Below are 25,762 nucleotides of genomic sequence, written 5' to 3'. Positions count from 1 at the left end.
GGCTCACGGGCCCAGCCGCTCCGCGGCACGTGGGATCCTCCCGGACCGGGGCACGAACCCGCGTCCCCTGCATCGGCAGGCGGACTCTCAACCACTGCGCCACCAGGGAAACCCTGTGTTTCTTTTTAAAAAAATTAAGTAAAATACTTGTCCCAGAGTTTATCCTGGGAAATTTCTTACCCGACATGGGTGCAATTTCTAACACCTGGGACCATTTCTGGAGCTGCTGTCGCTGGTGCCCTGCCACGTGCCCTCAGCCCTCCTCTGGGCAGTTCCCTGACCTGGTCCCAGCTTGAGTCATTCAGACAACTTCCCACAGGTGGGTCCAGGGCTTTTCTTACATCCTGGGAGCCTGTGCCCAAGTGTGGAGGTTACACCCCTGGGCCACGAGTGCTTCCAGCCTGTTCACACCCTACTGTTGGCTTTCCCTCCTTCTCTGCCTCCCATGCCTCACCCCTCACTCCCACCCCCTGCAAATAAATTAACTCAATCCAGAGCCTTGTCTCAGGCTCTGAGTTTTTCAGGGGGAAAACTCAAACTAATGCAGTATCCAGTTTGCAAATTGGCTAACAAATTGATAATCGTTAAAGAAATAAAAAGTCTGCCCCTCAACAAGGATTAGAAGGAAACCCTATAAAACAATGTGCTTTCATCTAAAGTCTCCTGGTTGACTTTATCAAGTAGGATTCCTTGTAAGCAAAAGAAAATGATTCTGTTTTTTGTTTGTTTGTTTTTGTTTTAACCACATTTGAGGTATGACTGACATGTAAAAAGCTGTACGTATTTAAAGTATATAACTCGATGAGTTTGGGGATAAGTATATACAGTAAGTCCTCTACATACGAACCTTCAAGTTGCGAACTTTCAAAGACGTGAACGTGCGTCTGCATGTCCAGTCACATAAGTTAGTTCACGTGTCTGGCGTACATTGTCACGTGCGTGCATCCTCTACAAGTGTTTGTGGTTTTGTGAGAAACAAGAGGAAGAAGAAGTAACTGAAGAACCGAAGAGATTCACGACGCAGGAAATGGCAGGGGATTTTCCTTATTTCAGAAGGCACTGTTAGTTTTTGAGGCACAGGACCGAACGTAGAACGGTACACGAAGGTTGCAGCAGCCGTTCAGAATGCAGTCCACTGCTACCGTGTCATCCACGACGAGAAAAAAAGAGCTACTACCAGATATCACTGGATCGTTTTTTCAAGAAGGTAGATAGACTTGAATCCAGCAAGGAACCAGCACCTGTGCCATCCACGTCAGGCGTGAGTGCAATTGCAGCTGGCCCTCCGTCTCCTATTGCTGACGATCCTTCAGCTCTACCGTGTCCTCCTCCCCTGCTCCAGTCACTAACTCTTTCTGCCTGTTCACTCGATGCCAGCCCCTGTGTGCCAGCTGTTGTACTGCACTACTGTACTGTTCAAGGGACTGTACTGTAAGATTTTTAATGTTTTCCTTATTTTTTGTGTTGTTTCTTTTTATGCATTAGTTGTATGAAAAGTATTATAAACCTATTACAGTACAGTACTATATAGTCAATTGTGTTAGGTGGGTACCTAGGCTAACTTTGTTGGACTTAAGAACAAAATGGGCTTACGAACACGCTCTCAGAATGGAACTCGTTCGTATGTAGGGGACTTACTGTACCTGTGAAAACAGCACCACTACCAAGGCCATGGACATATCCATCATCTCCCAAAGTTTCCTCCCTCCCCTATTATTATTATTATTATTATTATTACTAGTATGTGTGGTGAGAACACTTAACATAAGTTCTACCCTCTAAAAAGGAATTTATCAAATGAATCCAGGCTCTCTCAGAGAGTGGATAAAATAGTTAAAAAGGCAGGAACCAGGACCTTAGTGGAAATACAGATAAGAGGACAAATGACAGACTTTTCCAGGTGCCGCCAATGGGACGAACGAAATAGAAACATCCTTGGCCCTGGCCTCATTCTCCTTGAATGAAGTTCAAATCCAGGGTAGGAGGACCTGACTGTCGTAGCTTCAGAGAGATCTGCCGACTTCTGTGGCCAGGGGCAGAGGCTTATGGTGATTTTCAGTCCTAAAAAGAAGGGATGGTTTCCCCAAAGGAAAACTGAAGTCCTATTACACAGAAGAACTTGGGGCAGGTGAAAACAGAAGCTGTCCATCCCAGGAACTCATTATTTTCCTTTAAAAATATTTTAAGGAAATTTGGTTTGATATTTCACTCAAATCTTGTTTGCTGGAGAGCTTACACCCTCTTCTTCTGTCCTCATAAGCCCCCAGAGGAAATGCTATCTTTGTGCAAATCGAAGTAAAAGCAAGCTGAGTGTGCCAGTTAACTTTTATTGCCAACTCCTCATAAGGCCCGTCTTTCAAATTCCTCTCTCACTGAGTTAAAAGGTGTGAAACGCCCTGCTTGGAGGTAAAGGGATGGGGCTGCGTGCCGCTTTGATCAGATAAGCCTCCAACTTTCCCAGATGCAGACGTGGAGCCAAGCTTCGCACATCGTAGCCGAAGGCGGCGCTTTCATTTGTGCTCCGTCCTGTTTGTCTAGTGGGACGTTTGTCCTTCTCTGCGCTCCTCCAGTGGGGTGCCCGCAGCTTCATCTATGATGCTTTCGTTCAGAGAGGAAGCAGTGGATGCCGCTGACACCGCACTTATTCTAGTCCAACCGTGTTTGTCCAGTTTAACATCCGTGGGATCGTTTCAAAACCACATGTTAAAATGATCTCCAAAAGCCACAGTAATGTTGAAGGTCCAAACATTGTTTTCTTCTCATTAAGGGACAATAGGCAATTTGACTTGCTTATTTCAGCCTAAGAGCTGTGAAAACCGATGAGGATTTCTTCCTTCCAGGGTGTGTCAGATAGGATCGTGATTATCTGTGAGGAACAGGACACACAAACACAGAAGGATGAAATCAGCAGGATTGTAGGCCTCTCTCCAGATGTGTTCAGAGGAAGCAGTCCCAGCTTAGTGCTGCGGGGCATCTAGCATCCAGGCTGCTTCTCCTTGGGGCTCAGCCATTGTACTAGTTTCCTGGGGCTGCCCAAACAAAGTACCACAAATGTGGTGGCTTAAAACTACAGAAATGTACATGGAAACAACCTAAATGTCCACCAACAGATGAATGGATAAAAAAGATGTGGTACGCACATACAACGGAATACTACTCAGCCATAAAAAAGAATGAAATAATGCCATTTGCGGCAACATGGATGGACCTAGAGGTGATCATACTAAGTGAAGTAAGTCAGACAAAGACAACTATCATATGATATCACTTATAGGTGGACTCTAAAATATGATACAAATGAACTTACGTACGAAACAGAAGCGAACTCACAGACATAGAGAACAGACTGGTGGTTGCCAAGGGGGCGGGGACAGGGACGGGCTGGGGGTCTGGGGTTAGCAGACGTAAGATACTCTCTATCGGATGGATAAACAACAAGTCTTACCGTAGAGCACAGGGAACTCTATTCAATATCCTGCGATAAACCACGATGGAAAAGAAGATGAAACGGAATGTATGTATATGTATAACGGAATCACTTTGCTATACAGCAGAAATTAACACAGCATTGTAAATCAACTCTGCTTCAATTAAAAAAAAAACCCAGAAATTTATTCTCTCACAGTTCAGGAATCTCCAAATCAAAAATCCAGGTGTCAACAGGACATGCTCCCTCAGACGGCTCTTGGGAAGGACACTTCCTGCCTCTTCCAGCTTCTGGTGAGGCCAGCATCTTTGATGATCCTCAGCTGGTGGCTGCAGCCCTCCCATCTCCGCCTCCATTTCCACAGGACCATCTTCCCTGTGCTTCTGACTGTGTTTTCTCTTCCTGTGGGGAACACCAGTCATTGGATAAGGGTCCACTCAAACCCAACATGACCTCATTTTAACTCATTATGTGTGCAATGACTCTAGGTTCCAATCAGGTCATATTCTGAGGTTTCAAGGGGACAGGAATTCTGGGGGACACTCTGCTCCTTTGCAGTCATCATGCACCTTTGGGTCCAGTAAGTCCGTTCTGAGGCCCATTCTGAGAGCGGGTGCGTAGGTCCACTTTCTTCTCAAGTCCAAGCACGTTAGCCTAGGTACCCAGCTAACACAATCGGCTATATAGTGCCGTACTGTAATAGGTTTATAATACTTTTCACACAAATAATACATAAAAAACAAACACAAAAAATAAAGAAAACATTTTTAATCTTACTATACAGTCCCTTGAAAAGTACAGTAGTACCAGTACAACAGCTGGCATCCAGGGACTGGCATCGAGTGAACAGGCAAGAAGAGTTACTGCCTGGAGGAGGAGAGGAGGGAGACGGTAGAGCTGAAGGATGGTCAGCAATAGGAGGTGGAGGGCGAGTTGCAGCTTCACTCACCCCGGACGTTGATGGAATGCACGTTTGCGTCTTTGAAAGTTCGCGACTTGAAGGTTCGTATGTAAGGGACGTACTGTCTTTATCGAACACTTAGAACTTCCTAGGCACCAGGCAGTGCTGTAAACACTCAGCAATTATAAACTCACCTAAACCTATAGGGCAAACGCAAGGGTGGGTACTGCTATCCTCATTTTAGAGTCGAGAAAATGTAGGCCCCGAGAGTTAAGCAAGTTGGATTCCCTGGCAGTCCAGTGGTTAAGACTCTGCACTTCCAATGCAGGGAGCCCGGGTTTGCGGAACTAAGCCAAAAAGTCAAAAAAAATTATATTTAATAAAAATTTTTTTTTTTAAAAAGAGTTAAGTTGCCCAAAGGTCACCCAGTGAATCGTGTCAAAGGTGGGATTTGATCCCAATGGTCCCATATGAGCTTCCTCACTCTTAACCAACTGTACTACACTGAACCGTGTGGCTCTTAACAGCAGACTCCAACTTTGGGGGTACAAGAGACAGCGCCAACTCCGGCATCGTCTGTGGACAGTGGGAAGGAAGAAAGGGGTATAGCACGAAACAACCTTCAGAATCTGGTTTTTTTTTAAAACTTCCATGGAAGCTTCACCCAGTGACTGCCATTTATATGTCACAGACCAGAACTGTGTCACAGCTTAAGTGCAGCCAAAGAAATGTAATAATTTTAGCTGGGCATTTTACAGCCTCAAACGAAATTGGCATTTTGGTAAGAAGGCAGGAAGGCAGAATATGCACACCGGGTGAGTTACAAACTGTCTCTAACACACAGATCCATCTCTTGACGTGTTTTTTAAAATTTTTTATTGAAATATAGTTGGTTTACAATGTTGTGTTAGTTTCAGGTGTACAGCAAAGTGATTCAGTCATACCTATATATTCTTTTTTAGATTCTTTTCGCTTATAGGTTATTACAAGGTATCGCGTATAGTTCCCTGTGCTATACGGTAGGTCTTTGTTGGTTCTCTATTTTATATATAGTAGTGTGTCTCCGTTAATCCCAAACTCCTAATTTATCCCTCTGTTCTGTTTTCCCCTTTGGTAACCATAAGTTTGTTTTCTATGTCTGTGAGTCTATTTCTGTCTTTGACGTGTTTTAGACTGTTCCCCATCTCATGTAATGTTTTTCTGTCCCCATTATCTTCTCCTCTGTTTTAAAATGAATTTTCAAGGGTGCATATGAACAAATGACTGTGCTCACACACAAAGAGAAAATTGGAATCCTAGAAGCAGGAGGAAATTTTTAAAAAACAAACACTCTAGTGTTGGTTCCAATCCGTGAGACCTCCATCTGACAAATTACTTCACACTTAAGTCACAGCAGACTGTCGGTGCTGTGTATGCATTTCCCTTACACCCTTCCAGACCAATTCCCAGTGTTACCGTCTGCCAGGAGCTTTCCCTGGGACTGTCGAAGCCTGTCTGCCTGCACACACAGCAGGCTGGACGAATGTATAGATACCCCAGCTCACTTGCCCCTCCGTGGAATTATTTTTAGGGGTGTATTTCAGATAACTTCCCCGCAGGGAAATATATCATAATCCATTTCAACATATTGAAATATATCAAATGCACGGTATGTTTCGTAAAAGAGATCAACCCCTGCGGGACTAAGCTCCCGCCTCCGCTGTGGTCGCTGGCAGGACACACACCCTCACTGGCTGCCTCTTCCTCCCTGCATCCCTTCCCCACTGCCTTCCGGAAGTTTCCTGAACCTCCCAAACAAATGGCCCTTGAGTCCTCGTCCCAGCATCTATTCTAGGGGCTTTCCAAACCGATAAGCGGGTCATCATTTCTCCAGCAAAATGAGGACGGTTATTGTTTCCTTACAATAGATGATAATTAGTTAGATTCCAAGAAAAGGATGTGTGGCCTCACTCATGAGGTTGCCCCTTTTTCTGGTGCCACAGTCAGCTTCTCTTCCCCCACCCACACTCCTCCTATCCTCTGGTGACCCTGAAGTTCTGCAGCTGTGTTGTCAGATTCCCAGGAAGGACATACTGGCAAGAACAGGAGGTCCAGGTGGCAGAAGGCGAGCGTGGAACTATCAGTAAGAATGGAGACAGAGCTTTCTCAAGAGATGCTGCCTTTGTTTCCTAGGCGCAGGGGCTCTGAGAAGGTGACCGCATGGCAGTAAGGCAGCGGAGTTTAAGGGTTTTATGGGATGACGTCTCAGCCCAAGCCAGGGCTCGGCAGGCACTTTCACCCCCACCCTCTTGTCTGGAGACTTTTGTGAGCCATCCACACGCCATTCACGTCCTGGCGAAAGCCAGTGATGCATAAGAGAAGGTTTTTTTTTTTTTTTTTTTTCACCTTATTTATGTTTTATTTTATTTTTTGCACTACTCAAAACTTTATTAATGCAAGTGAAAGAAACAAACGTTAATTAATTCAAACAAGACACAGCAACAACTTAAAAAACAAAAGCAGTGGGGAATATATTGCTTTTTATAACCATGAAGTCCATGGATTATTGGGTGGATTTGATCTAGGTTTCTTTTTTTTTAATTTTTATTTTATATTGGAGTAGAGTTGATTAACAATGTTGTGTTAGTTTCAGGTGTACAGCAAAGTGATTCAGTTATATATATACTCTGTAAACATATATATATATATATATATATATCCTAGTCATTTTCAAATTCTTTTCCCATTTAGGTTATTACCGAATATCGAGCAGAGTTAAGAGAAGGTTCTTGATGTCAAAGAATTGCACAGAGAAGGCAGGGGAAAACCAAGGCTGAAATCTCAGTCCCTAATCCCCACCGAGATCCTGCAGGCAGAGTGATGCTTTCTGTTCAGAGGATAAGGAAACACCCCAGATGTGCGGGCTCACAGCTGCTCATTGGTTACCCCAGGGTCGTTTCTCGTGATGCGGACCTGACTGCAGATGCATTAAAGGCCTTTTGAGTTGGAGCAGACATGCTCTTTACCTTTCCACCACTGATGTGCAGAATTGTTTTCTTTGATACTGGTGTTCTGATGCTGCCCCTCTAGTCTGTTTTTTCCCTGTGAAGTGGGCCAGTTTGGACCCGAGAGTTAGAATGCTTTTTTCCACTTCTTCCCAAAGTAAGAATAGTTCCTTTTGATCTCTACCCTTTAGAGTAGAAAAATACGCCCGGCCTTTTTCCTTCCCAGAGGCAACAGAAAGTAGCACCACATTCTGACTGGGCTCCTTTATTCTTTTACTATGTTTGTACCCAAAATAAAACAAAATCTGGCTGGGAACCCACAGGGGAGGGAAAAAAAGGGGCATAAGCAGTGGGGCATTTGGAGGCCTATGCATATTCAGACAGTTTGAGGCATGGTCTTTGAAATTCAGGAAGATTACAAACTGTAGTCTTGTCTTTTAGAATTAAAATAAAGGAACAAAGTATATATTTATATACATATATGTCTATATATATATATTATCATTTCCAAAGGCTAAACCAAATGAGCTAAGTATAAAATGAACCAAGTCCTATAAAGGAAAAGTAAGATCTTATATAAGAAATGGAAAGTTAACATAAGGAAAACGGTTATGTAATTTTAAGATGATAAACTTCTACGCCTTCTTCTGGCGTGCGGCTAAACAGGCGTTTGTGATTTCACATGAAAACCAAATTAACCAGAATCTCTGCAAGCCTGTCTCTAAGAGATGTAAAAGCCTCCCTAAACAGCTCTTACTGCCTGTCCAGATGTTTTCTCGTTGCTGTACCAAGGCTAGGTCAGTCAAGTTCAGACTGACAGAAGAAACTCGGTGTACGTGCTGACACAGAACCTCTTAGAACACGACGGACGTGTGATGAACGGGGGTTGGACTGAGAACGCCATGGGCTAGAACTCAGAAGTCTTGTTATACAGAGATTTCGGGTTACACAGGGACTTTGATTTTCATGTGATTAGAAGTGACAATCCCTGCAGAGAAGAATGAGATTCCTAGGGCTCAGTGTTCTCCATCTGAGAAATGGGCTCATGTGATCTCCCAGGACTGCGCCAGTTCACAAGCCACAACAGTGTAGGAGTAGCCGAAGAAGGCATGGGCGCACTGGGGAGAGAAGTGCAGAGTAAGAATTATTGCTCAGTGTCGGGAAAAGTCACCTGTGTACCCAGTGCCAAGAAGAAGGGACTCATGCAGACACATAATCATATGATATCACTTCTATGTGGAATCTAAAACAATGATACAAATGAACTTCTTTCCAAAACAGAAATAGAATCACAGACATAGAAAACAAATTATGGTCGCCAAAAGGGAAGGTGCGGGGGGGATAAATGAGGAGTTTGGGATGAACAGATACACACGACTATATATAAAAGAGCTAAACAACAAGGACCTACTACTGTAGAGCACAGGGAACTCTAATGTCTTGTAATAACCGATAATAGGAAAGAATCTGAAAGAGAATAAATATATGTATATGTGTAACTGAATCACTTTGCTGTGCACCTGAAACCAACACAACATTGTAAATCAACTATACTTCAATAAAAGTTAAAATTAAAAAAGGAGGTACTCACGCTCAGAGGACTGAGATACGCAGCAAGGGGACGCTCATGCTGATGTGGGTTCCAGTCCCTTCCCTGTTGGGCCCTTCTCCATGCCTTCCACGGGCTCTGGGCGAGGTGCTGGTGAACAGAAAGCAGGTGCAGCCCGCAGAGCTTACCGTCTAGAAGAGGGATGAAAGGATTGAACGACTATAAGTAACAGTAAAACGGCAGCTGCGTCGGGTGCCTGAAGGAGAGGCCCTGCCTTTCTTTCCTGGGCTCTGAGGGGCTGTCATGTCCTCGGCCTCTGCAAGCAAATAACGGGGGCAAGCGGGGCGTGTCCCAGAGGACACGTGTGTTGAGCTGAGCTCTGGAGGGAGTGTTTAGTAGGGAAAATGCGTGCTTGGGTGTGTGTGTTGTGCGTGCGTGTGTCACATTGATGGGGCTCTGGGAGTGTCGCTGGGGCCATCATAGCATTCCAGACAAGCACGGAGGCCAGGGTGTGAAAATTGACAGGAAGTGAAAGAAGCCTGAGCGACAGCCTACAGAGAGAGTGAGGGTCTCTCACAGCCTCTGCCTGCCCCCTGCCTCACTACCAATCTAGGCACCTTGCTCCTCTGGCCAGCGGTTGACTGCTTACACTGGAATCATTTTGTGTGGATTTATACCAATTGGAATGGCGAACACATGGACTCAGGAGCTGAACATCCTGGGTTCAAATCCCACCCTCACTACCTCCTAGCTGTGTGACCTTGGGCAAATGACAAAACCTCTCTGTGCCATCCACCAGATGGAGCGAATACGAATGCGCGTTGGGAGGCTGTGAGAATTCATAGGTCCGTATTTATAAAGTGCTTAGGACACTTCCTGGCCCGCGGTGAGGTTTGTCAAGCACCGTATTAGGGATACATTTGCTCCGTCGCCCCTGCGTACGATACCCCTTCTCCATCACACTCTGCCTGCGCGAGTGTGGGTGATGGCGGAACGTTACTCCTGGCCGCCGTGACCCCTCGGCCGGTGCCCACGCCGGGCTTTCTGAGCCTGGGTAGGGGTGGGGCTCTTTGTAGGGAGGCTGGGGAAGGCGGTCTGCACGCGTGCGTGCAGGGGTGTGACCGTAGGATGTGTCTGGTCTTGCAGGAGGCGGAGATCCTGAACACAGCCATCCTCACTGGGAAGACGGTGGCCGTGCCCGTGAAGGTGGTCTCCGTGGAGGAGGACGGCGCCGTGACAGCTCTCAAGTCTGTGGAGTGCCGATCTTCCGATGAAGACGTCCTTAAGGCAAGTCGACCCCTCCCGGGCCCGCAGCAACCCGCTCTCGTGTCGGCAGCAGTGCTCGTGCACCCGCTGGGACCACGGGGCCCTCCGGGACCCCCCCCCCATCCTGCTCTGGTTTTGCCGTCGCTTGCACTCCCAGCCCAGGAATGGAACCGGTCTGGGGAGGAGTCTTGGTCTGTGATGCTCCGACCTCCCGCGTTTCCGGGTGCCTGTGGCCTCTTCCCCACCTCCTGGGGCGGTTGCGAGGGGCGAAGGGCCACCGTCCGAACAGAGGTTCCGTGCCCCGGCCGCCCGGCTGGGAAGGGCGGGGAGGGGGCGTCCGAAGCTAGATTAACACGCACGCAGCCACGCTCGGAGGTGATTTCGGTGCGCAAAGCGTTTGCGGAAAGTCCGCGCGGGTATAAAGTATGCAGCTCCCCCCAGCTTTGACCCGCAACCGTTCTCCGCCTCCCCGGCCAACCCGCAGAATTCTCCCTGACTTAGGGGTGAGGGGACCGGCTCCCGCCGGGCCTCCTGTGAGCGCCGAAGACTCCTGCCTTTCCTCTGGCTGCTTCTTTCTCCTCTTAAGTTGAGCGCAGAAGTGCTCTAAAACAAAGGCCGTCTGGGGGGTGCGCCAGGCGGGGCACCGAGCCTGCTCTGCCAGGCAGCTTGTAGCACGACGCCAGTCGGCAGGGGAGGGGGGTTTGTCACGCTGCCACCACCCACTGTGGAGACAGAGGCACCCGGCACCTCCTCTGATGCTGTGAGATGCCGGCAGACGCCCCAGGCTGGTGAGGGGTGCGGTCCGGGGACGGGGACTCCCATCCTCGCGGTCCCGGCACTAGGCAGAGCCCGCTAGCCTTCCTGCCTGTTCGGTGCAGGGACCGCAGGACCTCTCCGCGCCCACGAGAACCCCAGGGCGCGTTTCCACCCACGAGAGGGCAGTGGACAAACGCAGCTTTGTATCGCCGCTAAGCGCTGGGTCCCGTTTCAGAGGTTAGGACCCCAAGTTAGAGGCACATCCCTGTCCTTGGTTGCTTGGAGAGAAGGCAGAGATGGGAGAAGACACGTTACACGGCACGCCGCCACCCACTTATTCCAGAAGCCCCGTCACATCAGTACGTGGCGCATCCGTCCTTCGAGTGGCTCAGAGCAGCATCATGGGACATCCCGGACTTCCCGTTCTCTCTCTCTCCCGCATCCGATCCTTCAGCAAGTCCCGCTGGCAGTGCTGTCTGAACACACCGAGGAGCCAGGAGCCAACCCTTCCCCATGGTGTCCTGCCACCACCCCACTCCAAGCCACCGCAACCCTCCTGGGTCAAAGCGGTGACCTCCTCGTTGGTTTCCCAGGGGCCACCTTGGCCGCGTGCAGCAGCCAGGAGGACCCAGGTGCAAGCCTGGTGATGTCATTGCTCAGCTCAGAACCATCCACTGGCTCCCTCCCGTCTAAATGGAAAAGTCAGAGTGTTGACGAGGACAGGGCGAGGACAGCCCAGCCGGCCACGCCTGCCTCAACTCCGAGCTCACTCTTGCCAAGTTCCCTCTCGCTACCTCTGTTCCAGCCACGCTGGAGACTTTGCTGTTCCTCTTACAGTTCAGAAACCCTTTCTCCTCCCGCATCGGCTGTCTTCGCCTCGATGGCTGCGCAGCCTGCGCCCTCCTTTACCTTCCTGCCGAAGCCTTTCCTGAACAAAGTTTGTAAAATGTTCACACAGCCCTGCCTTTCTCCATCCCTGCTTCCTCTTTATCCATCATATTTATTCATATATGTCATCTGTGTATAGTCCAGTCTATATAATTGTACATCATATATTTATATGTCTTCAACTGTATTATATATTCAAATTTTTCATTTTATTGATTGTCACACTGTCTCACCGGGATGTAAACTCCGTGAGGGCAGTGCTACCTCGGTCCCCTTCTTTCGCTGCTGTATCCCCGTCGCTTACAACGATGCCAGGCCTGTCGTAGGTACTCAACAGGTGTTTGCGGAATGAATGGATGAACAGTGCAGTAGTAAACAAGGAACGCCGAGGAGGAAGTGTATAACTGAGTCATGAAAGCGTTCCCGGGGGAAATTTTTCAATTAAGACCTGAAGGATGAAGATACATCCAGTTGGCTAGATTGAAAAAGACATGAAAGGACATGGCAGGCAGAGGAAACAGCATGAAGGAAGGTGGTCAGAGGCGGCCTTGCTGCTGTGTGGCCGTATTACCTCGACCCCCTGTGATTTCGGCTGTAACGGAAGTAGAAAGTTGTTGCATTTCCTCTGACGGTGTCCCACCCTAGAGCCTGGTGAGCCCCTCAGCTTATCTGTCTCAGGGATATTTCCAAAGCTGGGAGAGCTTTCTCAGTCTTCTGGGGAGCGAGCATCCCCAGGGGCAACCCTGCACCCATAGAGCAGCTGCCGTCTCCATCCTTCTGGACGTCTGTGCCTTCCACACACTTGCTCAGAAGCCCCCAGCAGGGCTGAGTCCCACATGCTCCAGGGGCAACCAAATCAACAGCACACCTTTGGTTGCTGTTCCCTCCTTCCTCTTCTCGTCTTCCTTACCTTCCTCGCATCTGCTGCCATGAACCCCTTTCCTGCCTACAGCTAATCCTGGTCTCAGGCTCTGCTTTCAAGAGACTCCAAACTGGGACTTGCCTGGTGGCGCAGTGGTTAAGAATCCACCTGCCAATGCCGGGGACATGGGTTCGAGCCCTAGATCCCACATGTTACAGAGCAACTAAGCCCGTGCACTGTAACTACTGAGCCTGCGCTCTAGAGCCCGCAAGCCACAACTCCTGAGCCCGCGTGCCACAACTACTGAAGCCCGCGCGCCTAGAGCCCATGCTCCGCAACAAGAGAAGCCACCGCAACGAGAAGCCCGCGCACCGCAACGAACAGTAGCCCCCGCTCGCCGCAACTAGAAAAAGCCCGTGCGCAGAAACAAACACCCGACGCAGCCAAAAAAAAAAAGGTGTCAGCAGGGTTGGTTCCCTCTGGGTGCTGTGAGGGAGGGATCTGTTCAAAGGTCTCTGTCCTTGTCTTGTGGGTGGTCACCTTCTCCCTACATCTCTTCACATCCTCATCCCTCTGTGCATGTCTGTGTCCAAATTTTCCCTTTTATAAGGACAGAAGTCATATTGGATTAGGGTTCGCTCTAATGACCTCATTTTAACTTGATCACCTCTGTAAAGACTCTATCTCCAAATGGTCACATTCTTGGGTAGTGGGTGTTAAAAGTTCAGCATATGAATTTTGGGGGCACTCAATTCAACCCATACGCTTGACTATCTTGAAAATAGCAATTTTCTTATTTATGTGTATAGCTCCACCTTCCTGAGTCTGCCCCACGTTGCTATTCCTTATCACTGAAACCATATGCCCTTCCATCTGGTTTATCATTTATTGAGGACCCTCTCCATCATGGCCCCAGGAAAGCGCTAAGGAAACTATGAAGGTGAACCTGCAGAAGAGAAAGATCTCAGAAACCACAGATACCCCTGGGGAGGTCTATTACTTAAACTTTTATCAGCTTCCGGTTTGCAACACTCTGCATGTCATTTTATATTCCAGAAAGTCTATTTGTTGGTTATTTATTATGAAGTGGGTATATCATCCATTGTGCGTTTCTTCTTGGTTGTACAGCTTTTAGGAAGCACTGCTGATTCCTGTCATGGACATGTATGCTTTGTCTCTCCAGCTTTCATTTACCCTTTTTCTGATAACAATAACCTGGTTTCCTCTAGAAAATTCCTCCACGTCTTTGCAGTAAATTTGTGCAAATTTTTTCTTTCTTTTTCAAAATTCTATTTTTTAATTATTTTATTTTTTTCTTCCAGTTTTATTAGGATATAATTGACATACAGCACTGTATAAGTTTAAGTACGCAGCATAATGATGTGACTTAATCATGAAATGATTATCACAATAAGTTTAGTGAACATCCATCGCTTCCTACAGATACATAATTAAAGAAATAGAAAGCAGTGTTTTTTCTCGTGATGAGAACTCTTAGGATTTACTCTCTTAACTTTCACGTATAACACACAGCAGGGTTACTTCTGTCTATCGTGTTGTACATTACATCCCTAGTACCTGTTTATCTTATAACTAAGGGTTTGTACCTATGGCTGTCTTCATCCAATTCCCCCTCCCCTCACCTCTCACCTCTGGTAATCACAAATCTGATCTCTTTTGTTTGTTTGGTTGGTTGCTTGTGGAGTATAACTGACCTACAACACTATGTTAGTTCCTGGTACACAGCCTAGTGATTTGATATGTCTATACATTTCACAATGATCACCAAGATAAGTCTAGTTATGATCTGTCACCACACAAAGATATTATACATAGTTATTGACTGTATTCCCACAGTGTGTATTTCATACCCATGGCTCATTTAATTTATTTTACAATTTTATTTATTTAATTTCTTTATTTTTGGCTGCGTTGGGTCCTCGTTGCTGCGTGGGCTTTCTCAGTCGCAGCGAGCAGGGGCTACTCTTCGTTGCGGGGCGCGGGCCTTTCATTGTGGTGGCTTCACTTGTTGCGGAGCACGGGCTCTAGGCACAGGGGCTTCAGTAGTTGTGGCACACGGTCTCAGTAGTTGTGGCTCACAGGCTCTAGAGCGCAGGCTCAGTAGTTGTGGCGCACGGGCTTAGTTGCTCCGCGGCACGTGGGAACTTCCTGGACCAGGGATCGAACCCGTGTGCCCTGCATTGGCAGGCGGATTCTTAACCACTGCGCCACCAGGGAAGTCCCTCATTTATTTTAAACCCATGCAATTTAAATGGTATGTCCATCCCAGCATTCAGTGGCCATGTGACCTGTCGTGGCCAATCAAAGCACTGCATCCATCTGGACACTGTCATTGGCTTAGGGAGAGACCCAGTATCCAATCCCAGCCAGTCAGATGCAGTCCTGAGACTTTGGCTGGAACTCCTGCAAGAGAAGCATTTTATCTCCTTTTGTTCTTATTCCTTATCCCTGAGAGGATATGCTGGAGTTATCAGGGTCCATCTTGAGAAAAGAGCCTGCCAGAGAGTTAAAAACAAAGAGGAAGCCAGAACCACTGTGCAGAAAAGTCATTTCCTTATGACACTGCTCAAACACTTGACTCCTACCACACCACTTCCTAAATAAGAGTGAATGGAGTCCTTTTGTGCAAAGCAATTTGTGTTAGTCTTATCATACCAGTCATCAAAGAAGTCTGCGTTGATATTTGTGCCCTAAAGAGTTCCGAATGATGACTTGAGTCATCTTGGGAGTCATGAAATCACCGTCAGAAATGCAGAGACTCAAGGAAAGTAGAGAAGCTCCCTGCATTCAATTTCACATCCATCCACAGGACTCACCACCTGATGCACAACTTAAAAATCAAAATCCACAACCTACACTGCTGTCACCGTGCTGCTCTGTGAATCACAGGTGTTGAAAGAGAATCACTTGGTGTAGATAATGTTTTGGTGTCATTTAGAGGCCCTTGAGAAAGAAAGCCAAGGGGTCCTTGGAGAAGCATCTCAACACCTGTTCAGAGGCTCCTGGGAAACCTCTGAGCAGCAGGTCTGTCTTTAAAGCCCATCTCCCCTGCCCCCCTATCTTTTTATTTTTATTTGCTTTCTCTTCCTTCCCCAGCCAGAGGTCCAGTAAGCTCCTGTGTTCTCCTCCATCCATATCAAAACCTCCTCTCAGGAAATCACTGGAAGACTTATTCGCGCTGAATTGTAAATTATGTGAAGGCATGATACCTTATGCCTCCCAAGGATGCTGGGTTTTTAAGAAAGCAGTGGATCCCTCATGGATGCATTTCAGATATTGATGAGACTATCCTTTGTGATTCTTAGGGGTTGAAAATAACAGGAAATCCCACCCACACTGACATAAGTTTATATATAAAAAAAAATAAGTGTGGTTGACGTAGTTGAAAAGTTCATTCAGGGCTAGTTTTGGGGGGTTTTGTTCAGAACCTCAAGAGATACCATGAGAATATTCTCCTTGTCTCTCTCTCTCCCACCCCCTCACCTATAGCCACACTTTCTTCTGTATGAGTTTCATTCTCACAGAGGCTGCCCCTTGTGGGAGCAAAATGGATGTCTCAGAACTGGCTCAAATCCAAGAGAAAAGAATATATGGCTTCTGGGCCAGTCCTGTATAAATCCTGGGATATGCTCTGATGGGACCTCTTTATCCTTGAAGCCCAGGCGCCCTAACACTGATTGCCCAAAGCCTACCTCACCTCAAAGCACATGAACTGAAAAAAGGAGGGGAAGGGGGGAAGGGGGCAGGGGTGCCCCAGGGGAGCTCTGGGTGCTCTTACCACCGAGTGGGCTGGTGGGCTTCCAGCAGCAGAAGTAAAACACACCCCCTGCAGCCACTTAGGACTGGCAGAGCTGTGGAGCTCAGGGACACTTAAGAGCCCCTAAAGCTGCCCATGGGGCAGCTGCTCTATTGCAAAGCCAACTGCACTTCACACACAGCAAAGAAGATGGATTTGGACTCAAGTATCACTCCTGAAACGCTTGCTGAGTTGGTTTTTTTTTTTCTTTGAAGTGTAGTTGATTTTTCTGCCCCACGTTGCTATTCCTTATCACTGAAACCATATGCCCTTCCATCTGGTTTATCATTTATTGAGGACCCTCTCCATCATGGCCCCAGGAAAGCGCTAAGGAAACTATGAAGGTGAACCTGCAGAAGAGAAAGATCTCAGAAACCACAGATACCCCTGGGGAGGTCTATTACTTAAACTTTTATCAGCTTCCGGTTTGCAACACTCTGCATGTCATTTTATATTCCAGAAAGTCTATTTGTTGGTTATTTATTATGAAGTGGGTATATCATCCATTGTGCGTTTCTTCTTGGTTGTACAGCTTTTAGGAAGCACTGCTGATTCCTGTCATGGACATGTATGCTTTGTCTCTCCAGCTTTCATTTACCCTTTTTCTGATAACAATAACCTGGTTTCCTCTAGAAAATTCCTCCACGTCTTTGCAGTAAATTTGTGCAAATTTTTTCTTTCTTTTTCAAAATTCTATTTTTTAATTATTTTATTTTTTTCTTCCAGTTTTATTAGGATATAATTGACATACAGCACTGTATAAGTTTAAGTACGCAGCATAATGATGTGACTTAATCATGAAATGATTATCACAATAAGTTTAGTGAACATCCATCGCTTCCTACAGATACATAATTAAAGAAATAGAAAGCAGTGTTTTTTCTCGTGATGAGAACTCTTAGGATTTACTCTCTTAACTTTCACGTATAACACACAGCAGGGTTACTTCTGTCTATCGTGTTGTACATTACATCCCTAGTACCTGTTTATCTTATAACTAAGGGTTTGTACCTATGGCTGTCTTCATCCAATTCCCCCTCCCCTCACCTCTCGCCTCTGGTAATCACAAACCTGATCTCTTTTGTTTGTTTGGTTGGTTGCTTGTGGAGTATAACTGACCTACAACACTATGTTAGTTCCTGGTACACAGCCTAGTGATTTGATATGTCTATACATTTCACAATGATCACCAAGATAAGTCTAGTTATGATCTGTCACCACACAAAGATATTATACATAGTTATTGACTGTATTCCCACAGTGTGTATTTCATACCCATGGCTCATTTAATTTATTTTACAATTTTATTTATTTAATTTCTTTATTTTTGGCTGCGTTGGGTCCTCGTTGCTGCGTGGGCTTTCTCAGTCGCAGCGAGCAGGGGCTACTCTTCGTTGCGGGGCGCGGGCCTTTCATTGTGGTGGCTTCACTTGTTGCGGAGCACGGGCTCTAGGCACAGGGGCTTCAGTAGTTGTGGCACACGGTCTCAGTAGTTGTGGCTCACAGGCTCTAGAGCCTTTCTCCATCCCTGCTTCCTCTTTATCCATCATATTTATTCATATATGTCATCTGTGTATAGTCCAGTCTATATAATTGTACATCATATATTTATATGTCTTCAACTGTATTATATATTCAAATTTTTCATTTTATTGATTGTCACACTGTCTCACCGGGATGTAAACTCCGTGAGGGCAGTGCTACCTCGGTCCCCTTCTTTCGCTGCTGTATCCCCGTCGCTTACAACGATGCCAGGCCTGTCGTAGGTACTCAACAGGTGTTTGCGGAATGAATGGATGAACAGTGCAGTAGTAAACAAGGAACGCCGAGGAGGAAGTGTATAACTGAGTCATGAAAGCGTTCCCGGGGGAAATTTTTCAATTAAGACCTGAAGGATGAAGATACATCCAGTTGGCTAGATTGAAAAAGACATGAAAGGACATGGCAGGCAGAGGAAACAGCATGAAGGAAGGTGGTCAGAGGCGGCCTTGCTGCCGTGTGGCCGTATTACCTCGACCCCCTGTGATTTCGGCTGTAACGGAAGTAAAAAGTTGTTGCATTTCCTCTGACGGTGTCCCACCCTAGAGCCTGGTGAGCCCCTCAGCTTATCTGTCTCAGGGATATTTCCAAAGCTGGGAGAGCTTTCTCAGTCTTCTGGGGAGCGAGCATCCCCAGGGGCAACCCTGCACCCATAGAGCAGCTGCCGTCTCCATCCTTCTGGACGTCTGTGCCTTCCACACACTTGCTCAGAAGCCCCCACCAGGGCTGAGTCCCACATGCTCCAGGGGCAACCAAATCAACAGCACACCTTTGGTTGCTGTTCCCTCCTTCCTCTTCTCGTCTTCCTTACCTTCCTCGCATCTGCTGCCATGAACCCCTTTCCTGCCTACAGCTAATCCTGGTCTCAGGCTCTGCTTTCAAGAGACTCCAAACTGGGACTTGCCTGGTGGCGCAGTGGTTAAGAATCCACCTGCCAATGCCGGGGACCTAAGGAAACTATGAAGGTGAACCTGCAGAAGAGAAAGATCTCAGAAACCACAGATACCCCTGGGGAGGTCTATTACTTAAACTTTTATCAGCTTCCGGTTTGCAACACTCTGCATGTCATTTTATATTCCAGAAAGTCTATTTGTTGGTTATTTATTATGAAGTGGGTATATCATCCATTGTGCGTTTCTTCTTGGTTGTACAGCTTTTAGGAAGCACTGCTGATTCCTGTCATGGACATGTATGCTTTGTCTCTCCAGCTTTCATTTACCCTTTTTCTGATAACAATAACCTGGTTTCCTCTAGAAAATTCCTCCACGTCTTTGCAGTAAATTTGTGCAAATTTTTTCTTTCTTTTTCAAAATTCTATTTTTTAATTATTTTATTTTTTTCTTCCAGTTTTATTAGGATATAATTGACATACAGCACTGTATAAGTTTAAGTACGCAGCATAATGATGTGACTTAATCATGAAATGATTATCACAATAAGTTTAGTGAACATCCATCGCTTCCTACAGATACATAATTAAAGAAATAGAAAGCAGTGTTTTTTCTCGTGATGAGAACTCTTAGGATTTACTCTCTTAACTTTCACGTATAACACACAGCAGGGTTACTTCTGTCTATCGTGTTGTACATTACATCCCTAGTACCTGTTTATCTTATAACTAAGGGTTTGTACCTATGGCTGTCTTCATCCAATTCCCCCTCCCCTCACCTCTCACCTCTGGTAATCACAAATCTGATCTCTTTTGTTTGTTTGGTTGGTTGCTTGTGGAGTATAACTGACCTACAACACTATGTTAGTTCCTGGTACACAGCCTAGTGATTTGATATGTCTATACATTTCACAATGATCACCAAGATAAGTCTAGTTATGATCTGTCACCACACAAAGATATTATACATAGTTATTGACTGTATTCCCACAGTGTGTATTTCATACCCATGGCTCATTTAATTTATTTTACAATTTTATTTATTTAATTTCTTTATTTTTGGCTGCGTTGGGTCCTCGTTGCTGCGTGGGCTTTCTCAGTCGCAGCGAGCAGGGGCTACTCTTCGTTGCGGGGCGCGGGCCTTTCATTGTGGTGGCTTCACTTGTTGCGGAGCACGGGCTCTAGGCACAGGGGCTTCAGTAGTTGTGGCACACGGTCTCAGTAGTTGTGGCTCACAGGCTCTAGAGCGCAGGCTCAGTAGTTGTGGCGCACGGGCTTAGTTGCTCCGCGGCACGTGGGAACTTCCTGGACCAGGGATCGAACCCGTGTGCCCTGCATTGGCAGGCGGATTCTTAACCACTGCGCCACCAGGGAAGTCCCTCATTTATTTTAAACCCATGCAATTTAAATGGTATGTCCATCCCAGCATTCAGTGGCCATGTGACCTGTCGTGGCCAATCAAAGCACTGCATCCATCTGGACACTGTCATTGGCTTAGGGAGAGACCCAGTATCCAATCCCAGCCAGTCAGATGCAGTCCTGAGACTTTGGCTGGAACTCCTGCAAGAGAAGCATTTTATCTCCTTTTGTTCTTATTCCTTATCCCTGAGAGGATATGCTGGAGTTATCAGGGTCCATCTTGAGAAAAGAGCCTGCCAGAGAGTTAAAAACAAAGAGGAAGCCAGAACCACTGTGCAGAAAAGTCATTTCCTTATGACACTGCTCAAACACTTGACTCCTACCACACCACTTCCTAAATAAGAGTGAATGGAGTCCTTTTGTGCAAAGCAATTTGTGTTAGTCTTATCATACCAGTCATCAAAGAAGTCTGCGTTGATATTTGTGCCCTAAAGAGTTCCGAATGATGACTTGAGTCATCTTGGGAGTCATGAAATCACCGTCAGAAATGCAGAGACTCAAGGAAAGTAGAGAAGCTCCCTGCATTCAATTTCACATCCATCCACAGGACTCACCACCTGATGCACAACTTAAAAATCAAAATCCACAACCTACACTGCTGTCACCGTGCTGCTCTGTGAATCACAGGTGTTGAAAGAGAATCACTTGGTGTAGATAATGTTTTGGTGTCATTTAGAGGCCCTTGAGAAAGAAAGCCAAGGGGTCCTTGGAGAAGCATCTCAACACCTGTTCAGAGGCTCCTGGGAAACCTCTGAGCAGCAGGTCTGTCTTTAAAGCCCATCTCCCCTGCCCCCCTATCTTTTTATTTTTATTTGCTTTCTCTTCCTTCCCCAGCCAGAGGTCCAGTAAGCTCCTGTGTTCTCCTCCATCCATATCAAAACCTCCTCTCAGGAAATCACTGGAAGACTTATTCGCGCTGAATTGTAAATTATGTGAAGGCATGATACCTTATGCCTCCCAAGGATGCTGGGTTTTTAAGAAAGCAGTGGATCCCTCATGGATGCATTTCAGATATTGATGAGACTATCCTTTGTGATTCTTAGGGGTTGAAAATAACAGGAAATCCCACCCACACTGACATAAGTTTATATATAAAAAAAAATAAGTGTGGTTGACGTAGTTGAAAAGTTCATTCAGGGCTAGTTTTGGGAACCCCTTTCCTGCCTACAGCTAATCCTGGTCTCAGGCTCTGCTTTCAAGAGACTCCAAACTGGGACTTGCCTGGTGGCGCAGTGGTTAAGAATCCACCTGCCAATGCCGGGGACATGGGTTCGAGCCCTAGATCCCACATGTTACAGAGCAACTAAGCCCGTGCACTGTAACTACTGAGCCTGCGCTCTAGAGCCCGCAAGCCACAACTCCTGAGCCCGCGTGCCACAACTACTGAAGCCCGCGCGCCTAGAGCCCATGCTCCGCAACAAGAGAAGCCACCGCAACGAGAAGCCCGCGCACCGCAACGAACAGTAGCCCCCGCTCGCCACAACTAGAAAAAGCCCGTGCGCAGAAACGAAGACCCAACGCAGCCAATAAATAAATAAATAATTTTTTTCAGAAAAAGAGACTCCAAACTAAGATAGTGGACAGAGGCGTGAGTGATCGTGGGATGTTTGGAAAACTACTGGAGCTCAGCATGGCCTGAATGTGGGAGGATGGTTGTTCACGATAATGATAAAAATAACTCCCTTCTCTGAAGCGTTTACTACGTGCCAGGCGCAGTGATGGTCTTGACTTCTAGAGACGGGCAAGATCCTCATTTGAAAAATAAGGAAGCTGGGTCTCATTCCACTAGTCAAACATCACAACCTGATATGTGAAGACATGTAGTTGGAGCGGGAGTCTCTAACTCAGATGCAGGGGAGCCACGGAAGCCGGGTCCTGGGGTTTTAGTCCTGTAGATGTCAGATAATCACTGCAAGAGTTTAGGCAGAGGGTTGGTTTACTTAACTTTATTATTATTTCCTCAAACAAGCATTTATTGAACCACGATCAGGAAGTTCAACCAAGAGACCATTGACCAACTTGCTCTGACCCATCCAAGTTGTTCCTACTTTTTAAGGTCCTGTTGAAGATGTGCTTCTTCCACGAAGTCTTCTGTGATGAGTCTGCCCCACGTTGCTATTCCTTATCACTGAAACCATATGCCCTTCCATCTGGTTTATCATTTATTGAGGACCCTCTCCATCATGGCCCCAGGAAAGCGCTAAGGAAACTATGAAGGTGAACCTGCAGAAGAGAAAGATCTCAGAAACCACAGATACCCCTGGGGAGGTCTATTACTTAAACTTTTATCAGCTTCCGGTTTGCAACACTCTGCATGTCATTTTATATTCCAGAAAGTCTATTTGTTGGTTATTTATTATGAAGTGGGTATATCATCCATTGTGCGTTTCTTCTTGGTTGTACAGCTTTTAGGAAGCACTGCTGATTCCTGTCATGGACATGTATGCTTTGTCTCTCCAGCTTTCATTTACCCTTTTTCTGATAACAATAACCTGGTTTCCTCTAGAAAATTCCTCCACGTCTTTGCAGTAAATTTGTGCAAATTTTTTCTTTCTTTTTCAAAATTCTATTTTTTAATTATTTTATTTTTTTCTTCCAGTTTTATTAGGATATAATTGACATACAGCACTGTATAAGTTTAAGTACGCAGCATAATGATGTGACTTAATCATGAAATGATTATCACAATAAGTTTAGTGAACATCCATCGCTTCCTACAGATACATAATTAAAGAAATAGAAAGCAGTGTTTTTTCTCGTGATGAGAACTCTTAGGATTTACTCTCTTAACTTTCACGTATAACACACAGCAGGGTTACTTCTGTCTATCGTGTTGTACATTACATCCCTAGTACCTGTTTATCTTATAACTAAGGGTTTGTACCTATGGCTGTCTTCATCCAATTCCCCCTCCCCTCACCTCTCACCTCTGGTAATCACAAATCTGATCTCTTTTGTTTGTTTGGTTGGTTGCTTGTGGAGTATAACTGACCTACAACACTATGTTAGTTCCTGGTACACAGCCTAGTGATTTGATATGTCTATACATTTCACAATGATCACCAAGATAAGTCTAGTTATGATCTGTCACCACACAAAGATATTATACATAGTTATTGACTGTATTCCCACAGTGTGTATTTCATACCCATGGCTCATTTAATTTATTTTACAATTTTATTTATTTAATTTCTTTATTTTTGGCTGCGTTGGGTCCTCGTTGCTGCGTGGGCTTTCTCAGTCGCAGCGAGCAGGGGCTACTCTTCGTTGCGGGGCGCGGGCCTTTCATTGTGGTGGCTTCACTTGTTGCGGAGCACGGGCTCTAGGCACAGGGGCTTCAGTAGTTGTGGCACACGGTCTCAGTAGTTGTGGCTCACAGGCTCTAGAGCGCAGGCTCAGTAGTTGTGGCGCACGGGCTTAGTTGCTCCGCGGCACGTGGGAACTTCCTGGACCAGGGATCGAACCCGTGTGCCCTGCATTGGCAGGCGGATTCTTAACCACTGCGCCACCAGGGAAGTCCCTCATTTATTTTAAACCCATGCAATTTAAATGGTATGTCCATCCCAGCATTCAGTGGCCATGTGACCTGTCGTGGCCAATCAAAGCACTGCATCCATCTGGACACTGTCATTGGCTTAGGGAGAGACCCAGTATCCAATCCCAGCCAGTCAGATGCAGTCCTGAGACTTTGGCTGGAACTCCTGCAAGAGAAGCATTTTATCTCCTTTTGTTCTTATTCCTTATCCCTGAGAGGATATGCTGGAGTTATCAGGGTCCATCTTGAGAAAAGAGCCTGCCAGAGAGTTAAAAACAAAGAGGAAGCCAGAACCACTGTGCAGAAAAGTCATTTCCTTATGACACTGCTCAAACACTTGACTCCTACCACACCACTTCCTAAATAAGAGTGAATGGAGTCCTTTTGTGCAAAGCAATTTGTGTTAGTCTTATCATACCAGTCATCAAAGAAGTCTGCGTTGATATTTGTGCCCTAAAGAGTTCCGAATGATGACTTGAGTCATCTTGGGAGTCATGAAATCACCGTCAGAAATGCAGAGACTCAAGGAAAGTAGAGAAGCTCCCTGCATTCAATTTCACATCCATCCACAGGACTCACCACCTGATGCACAACTTAAAAATCAAAATCCACAACCTACACTGCTGTCACCGTGCTGCTCTGTGAATCACAGGTGTTGAAAGAGAATCACTTGGTGTAGATAATGTTTTGGTGTCATTTAGAGGCCCTTGAGAAAGAAAGCCAAGGGGTCCTTGGAGAAGCATCTCAACACCTGTTCAGAGGCTCCTGGGAAACCTCTGAGCAGCAGGTCTGTCTTTAAAGCCCATCTCCCCTGCCCCCCTATCTTTTTATTTTTATTTGCTTTCTCTTCCTTCCCCAGCCAGAGGTCCAGTAAGCTCCTGTGTTCTCCTCCATCCATATCAAAACCTCCTCTCAGGAAATCACTGGAAGACTTATTCGCGCTGAATTGTAAATTATGTGAAGGCATGATACCTTATGCCTCCCAAGGATGCTGGGTTTTTAAGAAAGCAGTGGATCCCTCATGGATGCATTTCAGATATTGATGAGACTATCCTTTGTGATTCTTAGGGGTTGAAAATAACAGGAAATCCCACCCACACTGACATAAGTTTATATATAAAAAAAAATAAGTGTGGTTGACGTAGTTGAAAAGTTCATTCAGGGCTAGTTTTGGGGGGTTTTGTTTAGAACCTCAAGAGATACCATGAGAATATTCTCCTTGTCTCTCTCTCTCCCACCCCCTCACCTATAGCCACACTTTCTTCTGTATGAGTTTCATTCTCACAGAGGCTGCCTCTTGTGGGAGCAAAATGGATGTCTCAGAACTGGCTCAAATCCAAGAGAAAAGAATATATGGCTTCTGGGCCAGTCCTATATAAATCCTGGGATATGCTCTGATGGGACCTCTTTATCCTTGAAGCCCAGGCGCCCTAACACTGATTGCCCAAAGCCTACCTCACCTCAAAGCACATGAACTGAAAAAAGGAGGGGGAGGGGGGAAGGGGGCAGGGGTGCCCCAGGGGAGCTCTGGGTGCTCTTACCACCGAGTGGGCTGGTGGGCTTCCAGCAGCAGAAGTAAAACACACCCCCTGCAGCCACTTAGGACTGGCAGAGCTGTGGAGCTCAGGGACACTTAAGAGCCCCTAAAGCTGCCCATGGGGCAGCTGCTCTATTGCAAAGCCAACTGCACTTCACACACAGCAAAGAAGATGGATTTGGACTCAAGTATCACTCCCGAAACGCTTGCTGAGTTGGTTTTTTTTTTTCTTTGAAGTGTAGTTGATTTTCAATATTGAGCTAGTTTCTGCTGTGCAGCAAAGTGATTCAGAAGTATAGGGCTTCCCTGGTGGCGCAGTGGTTGAGAATCCGCCTGCCGATGCAGGGGACACGGGTTCGAGCCCCGGTCCGGGAAGATCCCACATGCCGCGGA

General features: G+C 46.3%; 1 protein-coding gene across 1 annotated transcript in view; it reads left to right on the top strand.

Moving 5' to 3' along the window:
• Nucleotides 1-25,762, top strand: part of TMEM132D (transmembrane protein 132D) — a 752,033-nt gene that overhangs the window by 630,691 nt on the left and 95,580 nt on the right. The window contains 1 exon segment of the mRNA XM_055080563.1: nt 10,008-10,148. Coding sequence (XP_054936538.1) covers nt 10,008-10,148 — 141 coding nt within the window.

This window comes from Physeter macrocephalus, chromosome 19 (assembly GCF_002837175.3).
Source record: "Physeter macrocephalus isolate SW-GA chromosome 19, ASM283717v5, whole genome shotgun sequence".
Taxonomy (NCBI): Eukaryota; Metazoa; Chordata; class Mammalia; order Artiodactyla; family Physeteridae; genus Physeter; species Physeter macrocephalus.
The sequence above is the reverse complement of the archived record's forward strand: the minus strand, read 5'-3'. Positions and strand labels throughout refer to the sequence as shown.